We start from the raw sequence: 23,884 nt of genomic DNA, 5'->3' as shown, positions 1-23,884 counted from the left end.
TTGTGAAAATCAATCAGTCACCGTTGTCTCAGCCTTTAACAAACCCAAGCAGTTGCTTTTTTGATGTGTGTGTTTGTGGGGATTCGTTTACATTTGATTTTTACCCCCGCTGTCTTTAACCTCACATATCCTCACGTGCCTTACCTCGTAATAACATATCAATAACTTCATATTATTTTAATATCAGATGTTTTACTACTAATTTTTTTATTCTCAACGGACGTGCCCATCAGCCAAGAGGTAACTAATGAGACCAAAACAAGGAGGACAACAGTAAATGGGAGTCATTTATCAGGATCTGCTGGATATTGCAAATCTTCTCTTCTACCACATCCCAACCTCCTTTCCCTGGGACACCTGTATTTGATATAAACATTACAGCAGTGAGAACACGGCACAAGAGAAAACCATGAAACCATCAGCACGCCTTAATTCTGGAGGGAATCTGAAAAAAAGAGTACTGTAAAACAAAAGCTCAACCAGAATACCTCAAAGCAATTGGTTTGTAAGCGACAACAAAATATCCTGTTCCTACAAGCCATTAGTTTGAATCATACTTCGCCTGAGGGTTTCTTCTTTTCTTCAAGAAAAAAGTAACAATTATAAAGACAGAAGGCACGCAGCCTAAACACAAGAGTCCTTCGTTTTTCAATTCCGTCTTTTCCTGATAAGACTTGTTAGCTTTTCAGTTCTGTGACTGGCATCTTGAAACGGGGTGAAATTTTAAGTTTAAAGTACACTACTGGCCTACTGTTATCACTTGTTAACAGTGAGGCTGGTTAAAAAATGTGTTTTTTTATCGAAGAGAAAAATGCAATACGTTTGCATTTTCTTTCTTTTAGAACATGATCTGGCTCTAAACACAATCCTAAGTTCTGTCGCAGACTGGACTGCGAGTGTAAACAATGTGAAAGTTACCCAGATTGCCCGAACACAACGAAACTGGTTATTTTAAAAACGAAACCTGGTTTTGGAACATGTGATATTTAATTTCAAAATGAAATCCCAAGGTTGGTGGAAATACAAATATTGGGTTTTATCATTCCAAGAGTAATGTTACTGAACTTTTTCCTTCAATAACTTTATTCATTAAAATTCCCCCTTTTATTCAGGGATACTGAACAGGAAAGGCCAACACCTTAGATAAATATATACCCTGCCCTTCCAATCCACTGAAATATGCGAGTTTCTTCAACATCTGGGTATTTATCTAAGCAAACGTGGAGAGGACAAAGGAAAAATACTTCAGAAACCAAGGAGACAACAGCACAGTGAGCCAAATGACTTGCTATAAAACTACACAAAGTTCTTAGACCTGCACATATGAGTGTCAATAAACTTTAAAGCTGTAAGGAATAATAATATATAAATGAACATTAAATGCATCATTTGATTCTCAGTCTCTGGCGATCAATGATTTATTTGTTATTTACCAACTGTTCTGAATCATAAAGTTCAACTTTGACCCGTTATGACCACATGCTATCAATTTTCTTCTTCCTGCACAATACAAGCCTGGAAATACTTAATATAAAAAAGATCAAAGAGTTTCTTTTGTGGTGCAAGAACAAAGGGAAATGTTGTGATGGGGCATGCGGAAGGGAAGAAGTAAGGATAGATGGAAGTCGTATTGCCCTCAGTATTTTTTTGCTGGAAAGTTCTCGCATGGACAGAAGTATATAACAAAGTATAACATTTGCGTTTTGAGAAGGACTAATAAACAAGTTAGTCTACTTCCAAATTTCTTTCTGCAGCCTAATAAATTTACATTTTAAAATCTAGCAGGTGGATAATATTCCTTTGACAGGCGAAGCCATTTGACATTTTAGAAAAACACCTTTTGGAACAAAGAACAGTGACCAGAGTACCACACACTAATTTATCGCATTGGTAGATGCTTTAATGGTGTTTAAGATTCACAGATAAAATGCAAACTTATTAAATATTAAAATGGCATCACACGGTAGTAATTACTACACAGAAAGTACAATGCAGAACCTGTTCCTTTAGCATATTTGTAACAACACAGACTTCTTTTTCTTTTAATCACCCAGCATATGCTCCGCGGGGAGCTAAAGATACCAACAGGCTGTAATGTTTTTCTTACTTTGTTCAACATGACTGCACATCTAAAGTCTCACTGATGTAGCACCTTACTTCTATTACTTACACCTGTGACAGAATCCTTCACAAAACTAACCATCTTTTGGAATCACTCCATACAAACGCACACACCAGGCAAGGCACAAAATAAAGTTTTCAGAACAGCACAATATCAAAGAGGCTATTACTGAAATGGCTAGGAATCAGATCAGGCTCCCCATAGGGTCAAGAATGCCGATTTGATTAGAAACAGATGGAATAACAGCAAAGCTAGTGCTTGGACCTCAAACTGCAAACAGGAAAGTCTAACCTTAACAGTCTGACTGTTTCCCCTAATCATTCCCAGACTTGTACTTGTTATTATTTCAGCTAACTAAAAAAAGGCTTTCATCTTTCTCTCCCTGCTGCACGAACTTGCCAATAAAAATAAATCCAAAGTTACAAGAACTCTATTTTCAGTCTATCAGACCTATATAATTTAAACAAGTTAAACTCTATAAAGAAGAACGAGTAAAAGGTATTTCACTCTGTAGCTATGTTTCAAGTTAGAAAGAAATCACAGGGGAATCTAGAAAACAAGGAGAGAAAACCCACAAGACTATTTTTCAAATCACATTTCATTCATTAATCCACCGGCAACATGTTTTCACACACTGTGACACTTTAATCAGATCTTCAAACAGAAATCCTGAAAAACTGTGAGCTGAAATCTTAAATATTTAAAAGAAAACACTCTCCCACAAAGTTCAGGACAAAAGCTCACAAATACTTATAACACTGCTAAAGTTTTCCATTTTTATTGGAAACACTGATGCATACAACAGCTATACCTGGCAAAACAAATATTGTGTGTGTAATGCTGAGATAAAACAGTCATAGCCAAGCCTCAAAAAAACAAAACATAAAAAAATCAAACTAGGCAGAAAACTCACTAAACACAGCACCCAATGACAGCAGTATTGTTCTGCTCTTTCAAACCTGCGGACCAGTGTGAAAACCTGTCCTCTCTGTCTCACACACACATATGAAAAGAAGTGCACTTACCGTTTTACCGTTGTAGTAATACATTAAGGAGTTGCTACCCACTCCAGGCACAGGGTAAGCGCAGTACATGTTGGGTTTAGCAATTATACAGTCTCAGAGTACAGCAACAGCACACTACCTTTTTATCCCAGACATACATCCAACCCGCAGAAAAAGGACTAATTCCTTCAGTACTGTCCCTCCACACATGGATCAACTCAGAAGGAACTTATGCAAATTAGGGCTGAACCATTCCAGGCAGCAGTGGAGGGGGGAGGGGGTTGATCTCCAAGGTTTTCTCTTAAGCTGTATAAGTGCTGATGCAAAGAGAGAAGGGGGGGAGTTGGTGGGGGGGGGGGGACGACAACGACTCACGGGGTGGATTTCAACAAAAAAAAAAGATTTTCTGGAAAATGTGAAGCTTTAACTAAAATCATATTAATTAATGAGCATGCTATTATTTATTAGCTTTATCTAAACCCACTAAAAGCTGCAGAGCAATAAACACATGGCTTAATCCTGAGCTGGTTAATCTTTTGTTTTTGTCTTAATTAAATTAGAGCGCTCGTGGCAGTATGAGACCGGGGCTGATGCACCTCCAGCGCCTACGCCATCTGGCTTGGTTTTAAGTTGCTCCCAAACTCTAGAAATTTCCCAATCAGTAATCGGACTCCGGACAATGGGGGGGGGGGGGGGGGGGGGAAGCAGGATTTTATTTTCAAGGACCTATAACACGGGTGAAACCCTCCGTTCACAATTTTATTCCATTTTCTTCATTCAGTTTTGGGCAGCAACGTGGTAAAATGGCGAAGACGCGCGGCCGCCCTGTAACATTTAACAAGAGCAAATGTTGAACTTGAAAACCCAAGAGCCCGAGCCGACCAGACAATACCTGTGACCTTCGGAAACAGGCCAACAGTGATATTTACTGATATTTCAGTGCTAGCTGGAGTCCGATATTGCGGAGGGGGGAACGTATTCAGGCTGTGGTGTGCACTTGAAGCGCTAATAAACAGCACTAAGTCTTGGCGATCAACAAAAAGTTCTTTAAAACAAGCAGCAGCTGCAGCAGGCCGAGGTGTTACGTCAGGCCATTGAAACGCCAGGCAGCACATTGACACGCCACTTCCTCTTTCTCCCCGAGCCACAAAGGCTTATTTCAGCCCTCAGAGACCAAGGGGGAGGAGGGAAAAAAAAAAAAAACTTATTTGCAATAAGTAATGTCTTTCCCTAAACCTCTCCGCTAAAGCTTTTGTCTTCTTCAACTAGCAAGATGCAGAATCTCTTTTGACAGTCTGGGTTCTATTGACATTAGTGTAGCAAGAGATTAAAATCCAATTGCAATGATGCATAGCTCTTACTGTTTACGGCGAGGGCATTTAGGAATAAATGCAATTTCTCCAAAGCAGATGAAGGGCTTGAATAGTTTTATTGTTATGAAAAGATGAAAGCATTGTTCCTGAGCCAATATAGAAAAAGATGCTTTTTTTGTTGTGTTTTTTTTTGTATTGCTGACTTTTCTGAGTGCTTTCTGGTTTCCAAAGCACTTGAGGACATGCTGGTACTGTTTTAAAATTGGATATGTTTCATTTGACGTGAAGCTATAAAGAAAAATTGGTACAAAAAATTGTTTAAAGACCAAATAAAGTCGAAATACAACGTTCCCAGAGACAATACGAAGGAAAAAGAAAAAAAATAAGGTTCCACAAAAAAAATCAAAGAAATCGTTTGGCAGATGCGGGTTTAAAATATGAATGAGGTTACAACCCGATCACACAACAAAACCGTACTCTTAGTGTGGAACTGTGACGTTTTTCTTTAGCAGAACTTACATAATACACATACTGCCCTCCCCCAACTCTGTTTAACAAAATCTGCTAAACTACATTACAAACTGTCACAGCTGCACTGTATTATTTTCCCTGGCCAGCCGAGAGAATCCTGTTACATTCAGAATGGATTCCACTCTTCTCACAGTGCCCGGGTCAAAGCAGTTGTTTGTTCCAGTTTCCCGGGCGACACGTGAAGGGTTAATCCGTGGCTCAGTCTGACAAAGTGAGTCAGCTGGAGATGGAGCTTTTTTTTTTAAAAAAAAAAACTTTAGTTGAGACAGACATGCCGTCAGCGTGGAGAGATACACTGGACCCACGTACACCGGGGAGCTCAAGTCTGTCCCGCCTGTGACCTACCTAGGACCCTGACACAACGGCACGCTGTTTGTGCTCGCTGTGGGACACAAACACACACACGTCCCCCGAATCGGCCACTGCGCCCGCACCTCACTCTTAATCACATCTGAGCAGTCGCCTTTCCTTCCAGGTCCGTCTGGGTGTCGAAAACACAAATCCACCTAGGTCAATTCCATTAGAGACCAGAAGACGGATAACTCACGCACGTTTTTTTTTTTTTAAGAGTCGAGGTTACTCATTCTTAATTGCTGAAACTACTTCCCCTAGCAATCGTGTTTTTAATTTATTCAACATGCAACTGTCCTTTCAATTTACAGTGGAAGAAGGCTGAAAACATAGCGATCAGCTTTTCTCATGCTGTGTCCGAATTACGGCCTTTAAAACCAACTGCTCTGGGTCTTGAGTTACAACACAGAAACGGAGCTTCTAAAACTGCACACATGCAGCATTACCTAAAAAGTGAAACGTTGAAAATGACACATATACATACTCTATTACAGTAGCAATTTAAACAGGTCAGTGCTGAAGGCACGCAAGATCAATGTATAAAGAAGTACAATCGTCAATCTCGAATCGTAACAGCATAAACCAACTGCTAAGGATTTTTCAGACTTTTGAAAGCATTTTTTCACTCTGACCTGTTATACTGTATTGACCCAGTTCCTAACTCCTTAAACTTGCAGTGGGAAGCCTTGCATTAGGTAATAGGCAATTTATAAAGCTGTCTGTATAGTTTACCGTGTAAATATATACATCCTACATTTCTTCCAGACTTAATCCCAGCTCAGTCAGTGGCTGGCTGGCTGGCTTGCTTGGTGATCTTGGACTGGCACGTGACACCTCCAGGCTTGATCCCACCCGGACCAGACTGGACTCTTAAGTACCAACAAGCCAGTTTAGTTCGATTTTGTATCTCATGCCTTATAGCTTTAAGATACCATTGTCTGGATGGCACCTTTTAGTCATTTAAAATACTTTCTAAAAAGTAAACAAACTACAAGAAGTGTTTTCAGAGCTGGAGATGCCCATAGAATTGTATCTGTATAATAATGTATTATCTGATTTTTTGTTTTTAGTCCATGGAGTACAAATGGAAAAGTAAATTATTTCTTTCTTGTCTTGAGGACGTAGTGTTTGTCCCATCTGGCAGGGGTATTGATCCTCTACGAATGCTCTACACGGAGAGGACGGGCGGGGAGCTGGACAGGTATGCAGCTGCAGGAGCAGCGGCAGGCTCTGCTTTCTGCTGGGGCTCCTTTAGCGTGGGTGGGGATAAGGCGCTCCAGAAAAGCCCCCCCCCCCCCCACCACCACCCAGTCCTGCTCCCCTGCTCGCGCTAATACAGCTCTGCCACAGCACGGGGGGTCTGGGGGCCAGCATCCTGCCCCGTCACTCTGCCCTGGCCCGTCTCTGCACCCCGACGCTGAGCTGGGCTCTGCAAGCTCTAGAAGGTCCTAGTGACACGGCACAGACGCACAAAACAAAGTTAGATACAGCTTTGGCAGATTTGTGTTTGCTGGACAGCTATTCACCACACTACTCGGTAACTCCCCTATACTTTGTAGCAAGAGTTGATGTGTCTGGTGTTTATCGTCTGTATACGTGAACACAGAAAATATCAAACCATATTTCCCCAACAATATCCTGTTAAAATTAACCTCTGCTCTAGTAAAGGTTCTTTTCCACATTTTCAATTTGTTACTAGTCCATAGTTATGACGAGCATTTCATTTATAACCATATTGCATTGCAAAGCATTAATAATTGTTTCCATCTGTTTCTTTTCTTCTTTCACCCTAAGAGAATGTTAAAGATAAAAACTGTGCTTCCCTCGGCTGTTTGCTTTCCCGTGCAAGACTTCCGATCCGTTATCTCAGCCGTTCCTGACAAGTGTGCATTTCAATCCCAAACAAATCTAAACACATCTAACTCTGCAGGGAACACATTTCTGTTTAAGATCATCTGGGCCTGGATTACAGGCCATCTATCTAATCTGCTGCTCAAAAGACAATTAAACTGCAGACAGGTATGAGTGAGACCCAGCACCCCCCCTTGTGGATGAATGATAAACTGCAAGCCATCTAAATGTAATGAAAGCAAACCAATACAACCAGAAAAATTCCTTAACCAGAGCAAAACAAATGGCAAACATTTTCCTTGATCTTCAGGGCTTTCATTACAAACTATCATGCACAAAAATTAAAGATGTGCATTGACATGGCATAGAAATACTTTATTCTATACTATTTTGAATCTATTTTTTAAAGAACCTTTGTGTTCGACTCTTGTGAATTACCCCAGTGCTTTATTTTCAAAGTTATTTTGTATGTGTGTGTTTTTAATGAAGCACTTGTCAAGTGTACAAATAGTGAAAGAGAAGATCTTTACGAACAAAGAGAAATGTCTATTTGAAAGAACTGCATCAAAACTCCATCTCCTGACACTTAACTACAAAGGTATTGTTATGTGTTTCCTACTGCTGAATGTCACTTCACAAGAGGTGCTCTAAGCAAGTTCCTGACCTTGCATTAGATTCTGAAGTTCAAAGAAAAAAGAGAAATATTTACTCGCCTTATATCCGTGCTCTGCCTGTAGATGGCTCTATAGGCAAAACCCTGATGAACTACAGCTGCTTAACTAAGGCCACTGTTTAACAATGTTTGCTTTTTAACAATGTCCATCCACTTTCACATCTCAGAACCCACTGCGCGGATACTTCACAGTTTAGGATGCCCAAGTTGTTAAAATAAAGCTCATAGAAGACCAAGCATCTCCTTGTGTTGTCCAGTTCTTTTTGCACAGGGTGACTCTCTCTCAATTGAACTGGAATGTTGCTGGAATGATCCGTCAAACCCAAACGACAATCTTTTTGTCATTCACAGGCAGGGCTCCAGCATGCCGTGCTGCCTCAAGGGGAACAGAATATTTGTTTTATAGCCTAACTCTGCTAACAGAGTCCGAGTCCCATCCAGCACTGCAGTTATGCCAAGCCAAGACTCACCCACAGCACAAGCTATTTTAAACCTCTACCTTTCAGCACAGCACACCTGAGGACCCCAAGAGCTGTAGCTGTCCTGGTTTCCCTTGTCAAATGCCACTCCAACACTAGAGCTCATAATACCTTCCCATACAGCAAAGTCTGTAGTGTTCCTGCTCTTCTGTGAAAGTAGACGAGTGTTACTGTCTAACCGAAGGGCACATCTAGAAAACAGAACCAAACTCCGTTTTGATCACAGGACATCAGAGAGCTTTATAGTCTGCAAGCTTGAAAAGACTACTAACCAAAGGTTCCAATTTTTCCAGCTAGTTCTTTTCTATATATTTGTTTGCTCAAAGGGGCACAATAAATGATGTCCCTTAGGCAATTCAAGATACAGATGTGCCGTGGATGCAGGCAGCTGGTAACCTGGGCTGTATCTGCATGGCTGGGAGGCAAATATTGGGAAGCAATGGTTACTGGTCTGATGGGCAACACTGGGTCTTCAGGAATTCCACTGCAAGTCATTATTCCGGTTGTTCCTTCGGTAGATAAGGAATTCACAGCAACAGGGTCAATTAATGAAGTAATCAGGATTCTGCAGTGGCTCCAGCTGGAGTACCCTTGGTCAAAGGCAAGCCTTTAACTATCCCTGACCTCCAGGTGGCACTGTCTCTTATGTTTAACTTAATTACCTTAAGAGAACCTCAGAAGTACAGCCGTTCCCACAGTTCCTTTTAAAAAATGAAACTGATTTGTCAATTTGGGAAGGCTTACATTGTGTGTCTATGAAAACTTAGTAGGTGCGTGAGAACGTAGGGGAATCTTTTTTTACGCAAAGGCACAGAGGGTGATGGGAGTGTTGAACAAGCTATCCAGACAGGATACGGAAGCCGATACCCTGTCTCCTTGCAAGAAATAGCTGTACGAGAGTTTTGGATAAATTAGCTACTAACAATAACACTAGATAGATGGGCCAAATGGCCTCCCTTCATTTGCAATTTTCGTATGTGTTTGTGTTTTGTACAGGCACTCTCTTAGCTCCCAGTGGGCTTTTTATTAGAAAAGCCAACTCCGATCCACTAATCAGCTTTTCCGCAAGAAGGAGCTGGCGACCCGTGACCCCGATGGCGCACGTTCCAGCCTGGCGCTCGTCACGAGTGCGCGACTGGGATTCCCCGCGCAGCCTGGGCACAGCTGGCAGAGTGCCGCCCAGGGAAGGGCTGGGATTAGTGGGGCAGGGCACTGTCGGCTCCCGGCGCCACTGGGCGCCCAGGCGAGTGCCGGGCGCTGGCCAGCCCGTGGAGAGCGAGGGTAGGGGCTGTCCTCGGACACCAGCGGGGAGCGGGGATCACATCTGCAGACGAATGTGTTGTCAGGCGGGGAGCCTGTGCCAGCTCCTCACTCACCCTGCGAGGCTGCAGTGGTTGTCTCTGTGCGCCAAAACACACAACACCGCGACTCCACAATGGGTGGACATCAAATTGAACAGCCACATAAGTTATTAACAAAAAGTACAGCTAAGTAAAACATGTACAGGCTGCTACATGCTCTGCTAGGAGCTCTTTTCAGGAAAACATTCCACAAGACGGATTTTAATTGTACATCTTCGCTATTTTGTTCTTGGACAGTATTGAGTTCCTATCCTGTCCTATTCTTTGCACTGCGACGCTCACAAGATCACATTTTTAATGTAACGAGTACACTGTAATCTGCAATAAAATGAAAATCACGGATTTAACAGACTCGGCAGCAATAAAAATAGCTCATGGAATATTAGTGGAAGTTATTTAAGGAAGCGCTATTTAAGGAAGCTGCATGCTACTGTGAGTAGTTCCCATTTATGTCGGCATATCCATAATAATTTCCGCCAATCGGATTTTTAAAATTGACTGAGGTTTTATGTACAGTGGAGCGTTACGTAACCTGGGGAGCCCCCTGCATTTCTCCGAAATAATGCATCTTTTAAAATGACACTTGACTGTAGTATTTTATTACTCCGAACATACGCGTTTACCTGTGAGTGAGACATTGATCAACACATGTTCAGGAGATCACGTAGACTTCCACAAACTAAGTCAAGATTGCCTTCAAAGAACGACAATAAGTGCGAAGCGGGAGAACTGGGGAGCAGGCCAGACGTTTTCCGGGTGATTTCGAGAGCTACTGGTCTGCTTTGAGGTGTTTTGGATACACCTGGGGGTCAGCTCTCCGCAGCCCCACCCCTCTCCCCGTGTGCCCGGGCGTCCATCTCTCGCTGGCAAGATGCAATATTATAAAGCAGGCGGGATCATCAATCATCAATGCCATATCTCAGGTTCAAGCTGCCAGTACAGGCGCTTCTCTCGCGTCAGTCTGATTTCTTATTCTGTCACAGCCTGAGCAACAGCCAGCAATCCCCAGCAGCAAGAGATCCTACGGGGTGACGGCTGGCCAAAAAGAAAACCCGGATTTCCTCTTTCCACCATCAAGCCTCCAGAAAGAATCCTATCCCCACGTGTACATCTTCATGTAGTTATCATTTGTAAAAAAAAATTAGAGGGGGGGAAAATGCTCATACATACACATTAACTTGGAAAAAAATGGCGTATGCATGTGAAAACGACATTTCCAAGATAAGGAAATGCAGACTATGGGTCCCCCTTTTTACACATTTACAGTTTTGTTAATCTGGCAGGAACTACCTACAACCGAGCTTTAAATCCGCCACTGCATAATGTACAACTGTTAAAATGTAAATTACCAAACTATTTTTAGCTACAGGAAAAAAAATATTCCTGGCCTGGGGAATAATGATTGGAGGCATTGTGTTCATTTTGTTTATCAAGCAGCTATTCAGCCTCTAGTGGGGCCCAAGTGCTTATGCAAGCAAAAGCTTTCAAGAGTGCCTGCAGCTGCAATCCCGCTCCCAGGTAGGCTGCAGGTTCTGAGCACAGCTGCCCCAGGCAAAGAGAAACGCTTCATCTGCATCTGGAGAGCCGCGCCATCGCACGTTTCCGATCGCAACGTCTGCAGCTTTTCTTTTTTTTTTTTACTGGGGGAGACCGAGAGATGGGGAGAAATTCCTGCAAGATGCACTTCTGCTTTACCCAGACTTAAAAGAGAATTAAAAAAAAACCCATCTGATTCCCTCCGTCACTGCTGCCAATGCACTTTGTTCCATTCAGCATTATACTGCTTTGAGTTATGACTCATCCCAGTGCACCTGCGCCCATGTGTTAAGTACTGACAAATAAAAGCCCTACATCCATTTACACAACAAAGAGATGTACCCCGCACGGCAACCAGGCTCGCTCTCATTCTCTCCCTCTATCTCCCCGTCTCTCTCTTTCCTTACTTGCTTGTTTTTTTTTTGGGGGGGGGGGGATAAAATCTTGCACTTCTCCCTTGCTATGCCAGTTTTATTCTTCCTATTTCCTCTCTCCCTCCCTCCCAGTGATGTAAGTTTGCAAATCCAGACTCGTTTCTAAACAGTTTTACTCCTTTTAAAGAATAAAGCACATTTAATTCTGCAAGAAGAACACTGCAAGAGTACCAGATTATCACAGCCAACAGTGATTTTGTTCCCCTTAGCAAACTCCCTTCCAGCGTTTTTTTCATCAAAGCCCTTTATTCCCAGGGGATACATTTTCAAGCAAGAGGGATCTACAAACTAGTTGCTTTTAAGCTTTTTCTAGTGCTGGGCTGAAGTTAGGAACGGCTTAATAAAGGCTTTAAAAATCCAGCAGGGCTTCACAAAGAACATCTGACTTAGTGATATATGCATATTAATAACCCCAGCCCTAGCAAAGCAAGCTGAGCTCCACACTTCCACCGAATCTTAATGTCTTCAGCTCCATTGGGATTATTACAAATGTAAATTTCTAAGATTCAGAGCTATTAATCTCTGTCTGTCCTCCTGTTCAGCAACATAATGACTAATTAAACATCAAAAGACCTGTACTGGAGATCTTCTTTGACAGTTGCTGTCCCAGCTCTCCTCCCAAGAGAGGTATCGAAGAGGCCACAGTGTATCAGCCAGCTCACAAATCACTCACTGCCGGGTGTAACAAACCAACAGCGTTTATGATCGAATCAAGGGCAGCGCACGAGGAGCAGCCCTGTATCTGCACAGGCGACACACGCGGGTGTTTTCCAAAGTGTTATTGAACAGGAAAAGCGAAAACCGAGTTTAGTTTGTGGCACTGATATCAACAGCCTCGGGTGTGTGGCATGACCCAGATCTATTTATCACAAGCAGACAGAGAAAGTGAACCTCAACTCACAGATGAAGGCAATCCAGGAGGGACCTTCCTCACTTTCTTTGTTTGTAAGGGATCTGCGGAGAGATAAAGAGCATTCAGGAAGGCAAGCATGAAAGACAGGCGAGCAAGACGAAGCCTTCAGCACAAACCTGTGTACAGCTTTCTGGGTGGGTCTGAAGAAACGATCGGATAGACACCGGGAACACCACAACAGCACGTGCCTGGTGCTACCCTTTTCTACTTTATTTTTCCCATCGGAAAAAAACCATTGGACTGTTTAACTACCAATGTTTCAGCTGATCTTCATCATTTACATTAGAGCCACCATGTTACAGAGCTGAATACGGAAATCTAACTTTAGTACTTTAATTCTGTGCACCATTCTGAACTTGTCAAAAAGCATCCATACTGGGGCATCTACACTGTGTCTGTCCCTCAATATCCGTACAGCTCGATCTAGAGATCTCCTTCTAAGCGCCTAGAAACCGAAAACAACCAGTTCAAGCAGGCGAACAAATAACAAATTGATGACAGAGAAGAAGAAGAAAACCATTCAGAATAACAGAGGCGGGTACACTTCCAAAGAGGGTGTTTAAATTAGAGAAGGACGGCTGTTTTAATTAAAGATGACTAATGCTACATCTGACGGATGTGCAAGGTTATTGTTTGTTAATTCCTGGCTGACAGAGTCATAAATCCAGGAGATGTTTCACTTGTCACAATTTAGTCAAGAGTCGTTATTTGCGTATCAATTAATTCACCGTTCACTACAGTTTTATACACATTGGTCTGTCTGTTTTCCAGCTCCAAAAAGAAATGGAGAACGAGGCAGCAGAATTCAGCGTGTTTTCGATCCTCCTGTCATCTGCCAGCCTGTCAGCCCCCTCGAATGACCACTGACCTAGAGGAGCGGAGTCCTGCAGAGGCCGTCTTCGGGGGTTTGAAGCAGAGAAGTAAAACGGAGTCCCAGGCTTCGCTGAAGACGACACCGGTCCAGGACTGGCCAGCGCCATGTCTGACCGAAGGTTGGACTGAAAAAAGAAAACACAAAGAGTACAGTAATACAACGCCTAACTCCGGGAATGCAATGGGAGCCTAAAGCTGTGTGGGACACGCATCACTACGCCATATGTTCAAGGCGGTTGCTGTAACTGACTGGATTCTTGTCCACGAATCACCCTTAGGCCCTTTTTGTTGCAGGAGAAATTAAAAGAAACAACCAAAAATTCCCATCGTGCCTCATGGGTGGGGGGGTGCCAGGGAGGTACACTGCAGCAGACGAAACGCACATGGCAACGGTAATTTGAAGGCCTCGAGCAAAAAACGCACAGTGAAAAATTAAACTCTGGACTGTTTCAAAGGCCCTATATGCAGAGAGCTTACGCCGACAACAGAAGTAATCCAAGATGTATATTCTGAGACACACTTTCAACACCAGCTCAGTCCAGGACTGCCTAGCCCAGCAGACAACGGGCACAAGGCAGTTCATACCCTGGACACGAGGCCGGTCCACCGCTGGGCACACTCAATCTAGACAGCATGTCTTTGGAAAGGGGAGAAAACTGCAGCCCCCGGGTGGATAAAACCTACACAGCCAGGGGGAAGACATGCTGACTGCACGTAGACCACACCAGGGTGGAATCAAACCCGGGACTCAAAATACTTGAGTCAACAGCAGCGCTGACAACTGCATGGCCAAAATAACCGTAGTTTTACAAGTACAAAAAAAAAACAGTAACAACAAGAGATGAATAAACTAGAGTTATCTGTAAAGAAAAAAATGCTCAGTACACTAAAGACATAGTCGTTGTGTCTTTTTCTGTTGGATACTCAGTACCTGCTGAAGACTGACTGTAGTAGATGAATAGTTTCTCCAGACAGAATGCTGCCTGTTAATTCACTTCCTAGCTAAATTAATGTTAAATGTTTCCATATGTCACTGTTAAAAGCTTATAATGAGGACCATGGCTGTTTTTCTTAAACACTACAAAAGTCCTGCTGGAAAACTTGAGTCATGAGCTTTATTTGTAAAACTGTAATGTGTTTCACAGTTAAAAGACAATCATACACAGTCATGCAAGGTAGCAGACCTTGAATGCTTTGTGTCATGATTTTCAATTACAGCAAAGGCAGCAAATCCTTTGTATCAGAAGACATTCCTTTCAGAATGTGCTAAAATTCTTTTTTTAATTCACTCCTTAATATACACTAGTAATAACCTTTTACACATTTTTATACATGTTTTTGCAGAAAAAAAAGAAACCAGAATAATATTTAGCTAGTTGGTGCCATCTCATTGCTTTCACCTAACAATGTAAAAAAAGCTACTATTTGAGACACGCTGGAGGTGAGCAGTCCTGGACATCAGGCGTACCGGAAACCAACTGCTCCTCTTCCCATTAAAGAAAGGAATTATTTAATGGGACTCTGGGCCAAGTCGCAAAAGCCCAACCAAATGTCTACTGTAAACTGTGTAGTGACTCAGTAACCTTTCCTGTAAAAGAGAGCAAGGCTGCTATGTTTATGTTAAGGGTTTATACTGCCAAAGCAGGCTTCACTGGGCAACTATTTTATGTTCTCCGGAATTAAAAGCATTAAAACTTCAAAACAAAAAAACACACAGGGACAGGGTGAAGTAGAAACAAAATCTCTGCACAGCAAATGAGGTCTGAAGACTGGCAGGCTTGGATGCAGAATATAATGAGTAAAGAACAGACAGACATTATTGGCAATAAGTGAGCAAAACCTTGTATTCATTTTGGTGGCTGGGCATTATTTTAACTGCAGCAAACATCCTACCATTTAGTAATTTACTATTTATTTTAGAGAGTACTATAAAAAGCAGGGGAAATGTCTTTAGCTAGTCTGAAGTGCCCCAGTCTTGTTTAGCACCATGTCCATCCGAACAACAATTCCAAACTACCTACTATTTGCAGAGAATTACGCAAAATGCTCTCCAATGAACAACTCCCAGCAGTGAACAGAGTCAAGGCAACAATTAATGGTAATGAGAGAGCAAGAGAAAAAGAAGAAAAAACAGGAAAACAACTGATGTGGAACGAAATTGCTTTCTTTGGAATACATCGGATGAGTGTTTTTGTTTTTGAGAAATTTATGTTCCCAGATATGATGATGCGGGACAGTTCATATCAGAAAAACATTCTGATAAAAGCTGCACTGTCACCGTCTTAAACTAAGTACTTCTACAAAAACTTGTTCAGCTGGCTGAACAGTTATGATTGGTAAAAGTCAGGTTTGATATAATTATAGTAATTTAAAGGAGGAATCCCCAAAAAGTAAGCAATGCTGGGTATGAAACTTCAAACGCTTAGATACACACAGTGGTTCAAAAGCACAGCGAACTGCGGTTACAAATCAATACAAGCAACCCGACCTATTGATTTCACCACCTTGTTAAGTCTGCGGTGAAACATTATTGATTAGCACTGATCACGGCCTCCAGGCATCTAGAGACACAAAGAGAAAAATCAAAACCTCCCCTCTGAATGCGAGGCGAGGAGGAAGGTTAGTGGGTGGCTGGCGGAAGCCGGGCATGGTTCACACCAAACCATCTGTCTGATCTTTGGGAGCTCCAAGCTCAGAGACACGACTGCAGCTTAACTTGACAAAACTCCCTGATATAGAATGTCTGAGCCACTAGTCTGCTAGACCCTCATCTTCTAACAAATATCCAATTACCAGAGAATAACCAAGTGAGGGGTAGCTTCCTTAACCACTGGCTGATAGCTCAGGATTAACATACTTACAGACCTCCTCCTGCATGCAAAACTACGTAAGGTCACAATCACTAGGTGCCCTTACCTGACGTGCACGTGACAATCTGTTGCACAGAGCAGACTGGGTTAAACTTCACATAAAAAAGCAGTCCTAGTGCTTGCAATCCATCACTGACTTGGACTCATAAGCTGCACCTGTTTTACATGCTTTCTGTAAGCACTTAAAAGGGACAATAGGAGGGCTGTTCCAGAAGGCCGGGATCGAAAACAAAATTACAAGTCAAAGTTAATACAGTTTTAAAGGGAGAACATAATCAGCTAATTGTTTCAGTCTTTCAGCTGCAGCTGTTTACCATTTACAACGTACAACAGGTGAAATTTAACAGGACCAAAGAATGCTGTCAAAACATCTGACAAAGCCCTTAGAATTAGGTCACTGCTAATTTTTTACTAAATAACTTTTTTAATGCAGCTCAAAACAGGCATAATGTATATATAGGTTTCCATAAATATTGGCTGATTACAACAAATTGTTCTAGTTGTAACTAAATACAAAAATCAAATGTCTGCATTAGACACAATCTCGACATTTACAAAGAAAACCCACTGACTCATTGCGACAAGGACTGTGGAGACATAGTGGTTATAGGTTAAGTACTCCACCTTGCTAGAGCAATTTGTTTCTAGGAGCTCTTGTGGTAGAAGTGTAGGTGGTGACAGTATAGGACATAACAGCGCAAACACACCCTAAACATGGCTCAGAGACCAGAAGAGAGGAGTCAAGTTATTACTCTGCAAAGCAGCTACTGGAAAATAAGTCTTAAGTGAAACAAAAGTTCACTGCAATCCTAACATATGAATTTGAATAGATGGATGAAAATTGCGAATATCTGGGAATGCGAATATTAACTCTCAGTTTTACAATGCCGAAAATCACAACAGTCTAAACAGCTTTCTAATTCCATTTTTCAGACAAAGTCGAGGTTAGCAGCAGTAAGGGACAACTGTTCTGTCCTTATTATGGCTCATCAGTGGAGCATAGCTAAGTCTGACCAGGACATAGGTCTTATGGGTAACACCTGTCAGAGTTTTGATATTATAAAGAGCAAGTAGAATGCAGAACCATCTAAAAACACTTCTTATCCCACCTCATGCGCATGAAGACAAAAAGGAATCAGAAATCCATCTGGACAGTTCTGCTTTTCAGCTATGTTAAACGGTGGGAGTCAATTAATATTCACGTTCCCATAACTCATAGTGACTGCAATATGACACCATAACTCTGAAAGGTGCTCCTAGTAAGACACAGATAAGACTGACATGCATTAAAAAGCAACAAACGAGTACCAGTTGCATTTTGAATGCTTCTCAGTACAGCTAATCATAATGATGACGTCACACACAGGCCACGCAAACTCAAAAAGACTTCCTGCTGAAGTGGCCTGACTGTTTACTTTGAACACAGAAGTACAATATTTGCATCCTATTTCAATACACTGAAACCGAGCCTGTCAGCATGTGGGAATCGGCTCTCTTTCCTTCAACATTTGCCCATCGGCAAGTGCAAAAGGGGAAGAAAAAGGACGGGGACGGGCAAGCAACTTCCCCCGCAGACAGCGGATCACTTGAGCAAAGGTGCCGACGTCTGGCTGGCTTTGTTCGCTCACTGCTTGAACTGTAGCAAGGACCCATATGACAAGGATCAATATGAGTTCCTCTGAAGAACTATTTTCCTGCAGGGATAATGCTGAGGATTCTGATGATCACACTAAAACCCTTTCGTAGGAAGGTGTCTGATATACGGTGAGCACAGGGCCTGAGGGTGTCGATTACAGGGAATCTTACTCAGAAAAGATTTTAGCTGATGAGAGCTGTAAGACTCGAAGTGACTAAAGTGAGCAGCCCAGAATATGACCCTGGTGTTTCTTGGTTTTCGGAGATGGTTGTGTCGGTTTTTTGTACTGCTATCTGAGGCCACATCCCGACACCCCCCCCCCCCCATCTACTGAGCTCCGAAGAAAAACACTCCGGCTGAATCCCGATATCAATGCCGACGCTGGCTTTTATTAGCAGAACGGTGGAGTCGATCCTGCTCGAACAAAAATATTGAACACAAGGGTTTATTATGTCAAAAATCTCTCAAATCACAAGATTTCTATTCAACTGCTCTTCAGATTTTAATTATCACCCTCAGTGCAGAAATGTCACGCAGGTTTGAGGAGATAATGACAGTCATCCGTCAATGGCATCCTGGCAGACTAATCAGCCTGGTCTGTCTCGCTGCCACAGAGAGACAGCTACCTGCGGAATCTCTCTCGTTCCCATACACTGCAACACCATCCCCTGCTATAACCAGCACAACCGCCTCTCAGCTGTGTTAAATAACTGCAGAAGCGACTAGACCCACTGAGAGCAAAGAACACATTCTTCAGACCTGTTGCGCTATCTTAATTGACACCAATAATTATTTTGCAGACAAAAAAATGTTTGAAATGTTTAAAACAGTGACACGCGAGTTGCTGATTGACATCCTCCTAGATCTCTATGGGTGCAGGGTGTAAGGCAAACCAGCACATACCAGAGGCATCTACCCTGCCTACATTAACAGTGGTGGGCTTCAACATCCTGGTGAAAAAGAGTTACTGTTCTGTGTGTCCTCCTAAGAGGATGTATTGGAAACCAATGCAACAGTCATTTTTTTCTTATTTTCCTTCTCATGTCCTCCTATCCCAGAACAGAAATATTAAGTCATGAAACCAAGCATGTGCCTCACAAGGCCTAAGAAGGGGAGCTGTCTTAGTGACCCCACTTTACAGGCCCAATCCCATACAGAACAAGGGTTCAAGGCGTTTAAGCCATCCTCACTCTATTCCCCAGAAAGTGCTATGGCGGCTGTTGCGTACAGGGGAGGTGAGCTGAAACTTTCTGCACCCTAGGAGCTACAAGGAAACAAAGGTCAATGCTTCAATGGGGTCACAAGCCTGATGCTGCAATCACCAAGCAACAAAAGAAAGAAAATTCAGGCTCTTAGTTGCTTTCATGACTGCTCATCACACCGTTAGATTATGTAGCACCTACAATACGAGCAGGCTGTTCTATTCTGTGTCATTACAGGACTTACAGGTCTTACAACTACAAATTCCGATAAACGCACTGTCAATCCCATATTATTAAGTATTAACCATAATAATTAATATAATTATTAACCATAATTAATTAGGGAGATCACCTCCATCTTCCTAATAATAGCAGTTATTTCCTTGCATTGCTGCTGTGCTCTCCATCCCAGTGGAACCCGGAGTAACTTTACAACCCCTGCATCCACCACTGCAGCGCACCTCCCACCTGGGCGGCGAGCAGCAGCCCCACTTCACAGCAGATCAGCTGGAAGACGGGCCTTCAGGAAGCATTATCAGGAGCGAGGACTCGCAGTGGAATGGCTCTAGTGCTAAGAGGGCCTGACCTCGATCTAGAGGAGACTCGACCATCTTCTGCTTAGAATATACAATTAGTCACTGGCCCACCTATAGTACGAGTGCAACAGACATTTTCTTAGCACAGTCGGTGTTTAAGAAACAGCTTGACGGGGATTTCCACCTACTAAGTACTCAGTTCTCAGCTGGTGTGCTGAAGACCTGATAGCCCCACCACGACTGTAATTTTCAGCTTTGTGCACGAAAGAGCATGAAAAATGAAAATCACACCAAATACAGTTTGAAAAGCACTTTTCTCTCTTTTAAAGCTAGGGTTTTACACACGCGATGTGGCTGAACACTCAGTGAAGGGGGAGCTAAACAACAGAAGATTTTGCCAAATCAAAGTCACCTTATGAAAAAGTATTACCTGAAAGAGTGCTGCAGACACCAGCACTGTCAAAGAAGTGAGCTTCCCAGCACACTTCTGTACAAGAGACACAGGGGCAGCAGCTTGCAGGAACACTTAGAATATCTAACTTAATAAGACATGATGCATCTTACATCATGTTCAGATGATGTAATAACATGCTGCTAAATGAGTCACCTCACATTAGCTTCATGACAATCACATAACGGATGGGCCATTACTGAGAGACCAGTGCAATAACACTAGTGACAATGCTGATAGATTATTTTTGCATTAAATTTTCTTATTGATCCTCAGCGAGAAGATACTGATGTGGACATCTTTATGAACAATATCCAAGGTAATCGAGCTGTAATGTGAAAAGCAGCAGCACAGATCAGGGCTCTGAGGACAGCAGTGCACATTCTGCAGCTCGTTAAAAAGCCTCCTATAATTGCTGCACCTGAGAAGCTTTGCTAACTGTTAATTCCACAACCGTGTGACTTTTCTTAAACACTTGAACTGCAATTACAAGAGCTGTGATAATGACTTTGAGCCTTATATAATATTAATAATACAGTATTCAAGCCAGCTTTCCTCTGGCATTCTCCCTGGAATGAAGCATCTTTTTTTTTTTGGTTTTCCTGTTTTGCTGGTGTGACTAAACCAACTGTCTCTCTGTTGACTCTTTCAGCAGCAGCAGAACTACATCATTTCCACTTCAACAAAAAGACTTTTCCAGCATCACCTTTTTCACGTGAAGCATTGCTCTTTGAAAGTGAGGTAAAGTTCTGAAGCCAATGTGTATTTCAGCAGGATGAAAAATCGACTTAGCCAAAAAAATTTGAACACTAATAAAATTTAAGAAATTCAAAATAGGTTTCTTAAATTTTCAATGGACTTAAATGTCCAAAACGTATGGAATCATTTTCAAAAATTATTCAACACCATTTCTCAGCACGTTGTTAGCATGAAGAAAAAAGGCAGAAATTAAAAGAAGAATTTAATTGATTCACAGGAACTTTCCACCAGACACAACATTCCCCCTAAACTGATCTCATGACATCTCAGACACTAAGCAGGACTTCACCTGGTCAATATTCGAAGGGTAAACTGTTAAGAAAACGCAGGTTGCTGCTGGTTTGGTAGATCAGTAGGTGGCGCTATTCACAATCTGGTAACCAAGGGTAGTATGCTCTAGGAGACAGAGCACACTGCCCTTTAGATGAGATTTTAAACGGAAGTACTGACTTCTTGTGGGCATTAGAGATCCCATACCACTGTTCATAAGAGCAGAAGAGTTAAAGCTGCTGCTCTGGCTAAACTCCACCCTTCTACAGTCTCCCTCAGGCTGCACCTTAATTCAGTAGGTGAAGCAATTTCTCATTCCACCACCTGCTCTGCTGTGTGTTGGGACTACTGGTGCACTTGGGGGCTGCACTTCAGCGGTGGATGAAATGGGTCTCCTCCCATACAAAAAGCACCGTGGGATCCTCCGGGATAATTAATAACAAAGGAATTAATTATTAATCATTTGGAAATCAGAGCACAGTACTACATTTCCACACTCAACCATCGATTTCACCGCAGCACCTGACGTCAGCAACAGGTGACAATGCTACAGGCACCACTGACTGTCCCCTCCACTGCACTGCATGTCAAATCACATGTGCAACAATTAAGCATTTCATGAGAAAGGTATCATCTTACGTCAGACAGCCCTTCAAGTGCAGAATGGAAAAGCTACTACACTAGTCTTCTGCCTGACTAAATTCCACTAAAAGTAGTGCAGGGCTGAGACACCAGATGCAGGGTTCTCCTGCAGTGTCTATTTTTATACCGTGTTTAAGAACATGTGGGATCCGCAAGGGGGGAACTACATCTTACAACAGCATCAAGTGAAAAGCCCACTGATCATTCCTAACTGCTCCCAGCACGCTTCATAAACTGTTCCCCATATCCAGGTACTCAGAGCCTTGTTAGGCCAGGGACTGGAAAAAATATCTGAGATATCTTAGGCTTAAAAAACAAACAGAGCTGACTAGAAAGTGCTGTAAATGTTACTTTCCACTTTAAAGAAGTAAATACACAAACACTGCCACATCCATAATATTATTTTCCACACTGGCACAAAATCCACAGTCCCTGACGAGGTCCACACTGTTCACCCACGTGGCGAACTCTTCACTGACCGGGGGGAGACTGAAGGGGAGGGCGGGGGGCTAGCATGCTGGGACAGAGCACCTATCCCGGGTCCGGCTGGAGGCAACTCCCTCTTTGCGACACGGTCCGATCGCGAAGGAAGACGTTTTCTGTGACCGATCAGGTTGCTGCCCTCGGTTTGGGACGGGAGCGATCCTTTTGACATCACGGGAAGATTTCGGAATTAATGAGCGGCCCGGCTCGGCGCAGACACAATTGTGCCTTTGTTTGTAACATCTGTCGACCTCAGAAGAGGAGGAGGAGAAGGGAGGCAGGGGGGAGCTGTTCACCGTGACCCTTATTTAATGGTGTCTCTGCGGAGATGAGAGCTGTAACTAATATTACTGCACGCAGCATGGAACTGTTTCTTCATCACTGTGAGGCCGGAGAGACTTCTATTACAACTCTTTTGCAGAGACCGTTTCTCATATTACAATTCTCCAATGGGCAGCCTGCATTCTAGTGTCCCTACCTCTCACCACTCAGCCCTTCTTATAAACATTACTTACAGTTTTCAAACTCACTGCAACTTTCCCATGGAAAACAAATCTGACTGAGAAAGATCTGAGTTGCAACAGCTAATTGGTCTATAATTATCACACTAACTAGAGTGCTGTTGTAGCAGTCCTCAAGCACAAGCTTTTCAGGTTGTCATTCCTTCCGTATGAAAAATGATCAATTAAGAATCTTAAAATGCACATGGGAAAAAAAAAGCACAGCACAAAGAAACCACGGTTCCTTTTTCCCCCCCAACAACGGAAGTTAAAGGTAAGTTTCATGCTGAAATTGGGAAGAAAATATTTTGGCTCTGGAGCCTTCCTCACGTAACCAGACACACCACAGTAGAAGCACTGTTTTTTCTCTTTTCTATTCAGCTACCTGTTCCTTTGCAGTTCACCACTCAAACCTATTTTTTAACTGGACTGGTGCAGGTGGTAGCAAATACAAAAGCAATCGTGTTACATACTCTGAAGTAATAATATTAAGGAGCGACACGGTGGCGCAGTGGTTAGCATTGCTGCCTTGCCTGACTGGGGCTCGGGGGTTCAATTCCGGACCTGGGGTGCTATCTGTGTGGAGTTTGTATGTTCTCCCTGTGTTTACATGCGTTTCCTCCGGGTGATCAATTTTCCTCCCACAAAACATACAAAGACTGAAAATTGGCCCTGCAGTGAGTGTGGGCATGTCTGTGTGTTCCCTGCGATGGACTGGCCTACCATCCAGCCATAAGCCTAATAATAATAATAACAATAACAACAACAACAACACTTTTCATCCCAAAGTGTTATACTTCTGCATTGCACAGCAGTAGCACAGGGGAACACAACCGGCTCTGCCAGTTGAAATGCTGGTTTAGAGAGCGGCTCCTACCCCAGTTCTGGGTCATTTCAGCCCACGTAAGGTACATAACAGACAGGGCGCCCCAAGGTTCGGGGAATGGGAGCTGGCTCATGCAACAGGACACTCCAGGGGGTGCTATGCACCCCAAGAAGCATGCAGTGCGGTTATCCCCCCCACCCCCTCAAGACTAACTCCACCGAACAGGGGCAGTGTGCCGTGCCGAGTGAAAACTGGTGGCTGGCTGTGA

At 42.9% G+C, this 23,884-nt stretch overlaps 1 protein-coding gene across 3 annotated transcripts in view; it reads right to left on the bottom strand.

The window, feature by feature from the left end:
* The window catches only part of tcf12 (transcription factor 12), a 119,122-nt gene that overhangs the window by 32,196 nt on the left and 63,042 nt on the right, over positions 1 to 23,884 (bottom strand). For 2 of the 3 annotated variants that reach the window (XM_088920988.1, XM_088920989.1), the window contains exons 7-8: positions 13,437 to 13,566; positions 12,557 to 12,609 (exon numbers count right to left, since the gene is read on the bottom strand). In XM_088920988.1, coding sequence (XP_088777114.1) covers positions 12,557 to 12,609; positions 13,437 to 13,566 — 183 coding nt within the window. Of the gene's footprint in view, positions 1 to 3,147; positions 3,308 to 12,556; positions 12,610 to 13,436; positions 13,567 to 23,884 lie in introns of those variants that run through there. The other variant, XM_088920990.1, reaches the window with a different exon arrangement.

This window comes from Atractosteus spatula, chromosome 7 (genome assembly GCF_055471065.1).
Source record: "Atractosteus spatula isolate fAtrSpa1 chromosome 7, fAtrSpa1.hap1, whole genome shotgun sequence".
In the NCBI taxonomy this organism is placed as follows: Eukaryota; Metazoa; Chordata; class Actinopteri; order Semionotiformes; family Lepisosteidae; genus Atractosteus; species Atractosteus spatula.
This window is presented reverse-complemented; position numbering and strand designations above follow the sequence as displayed.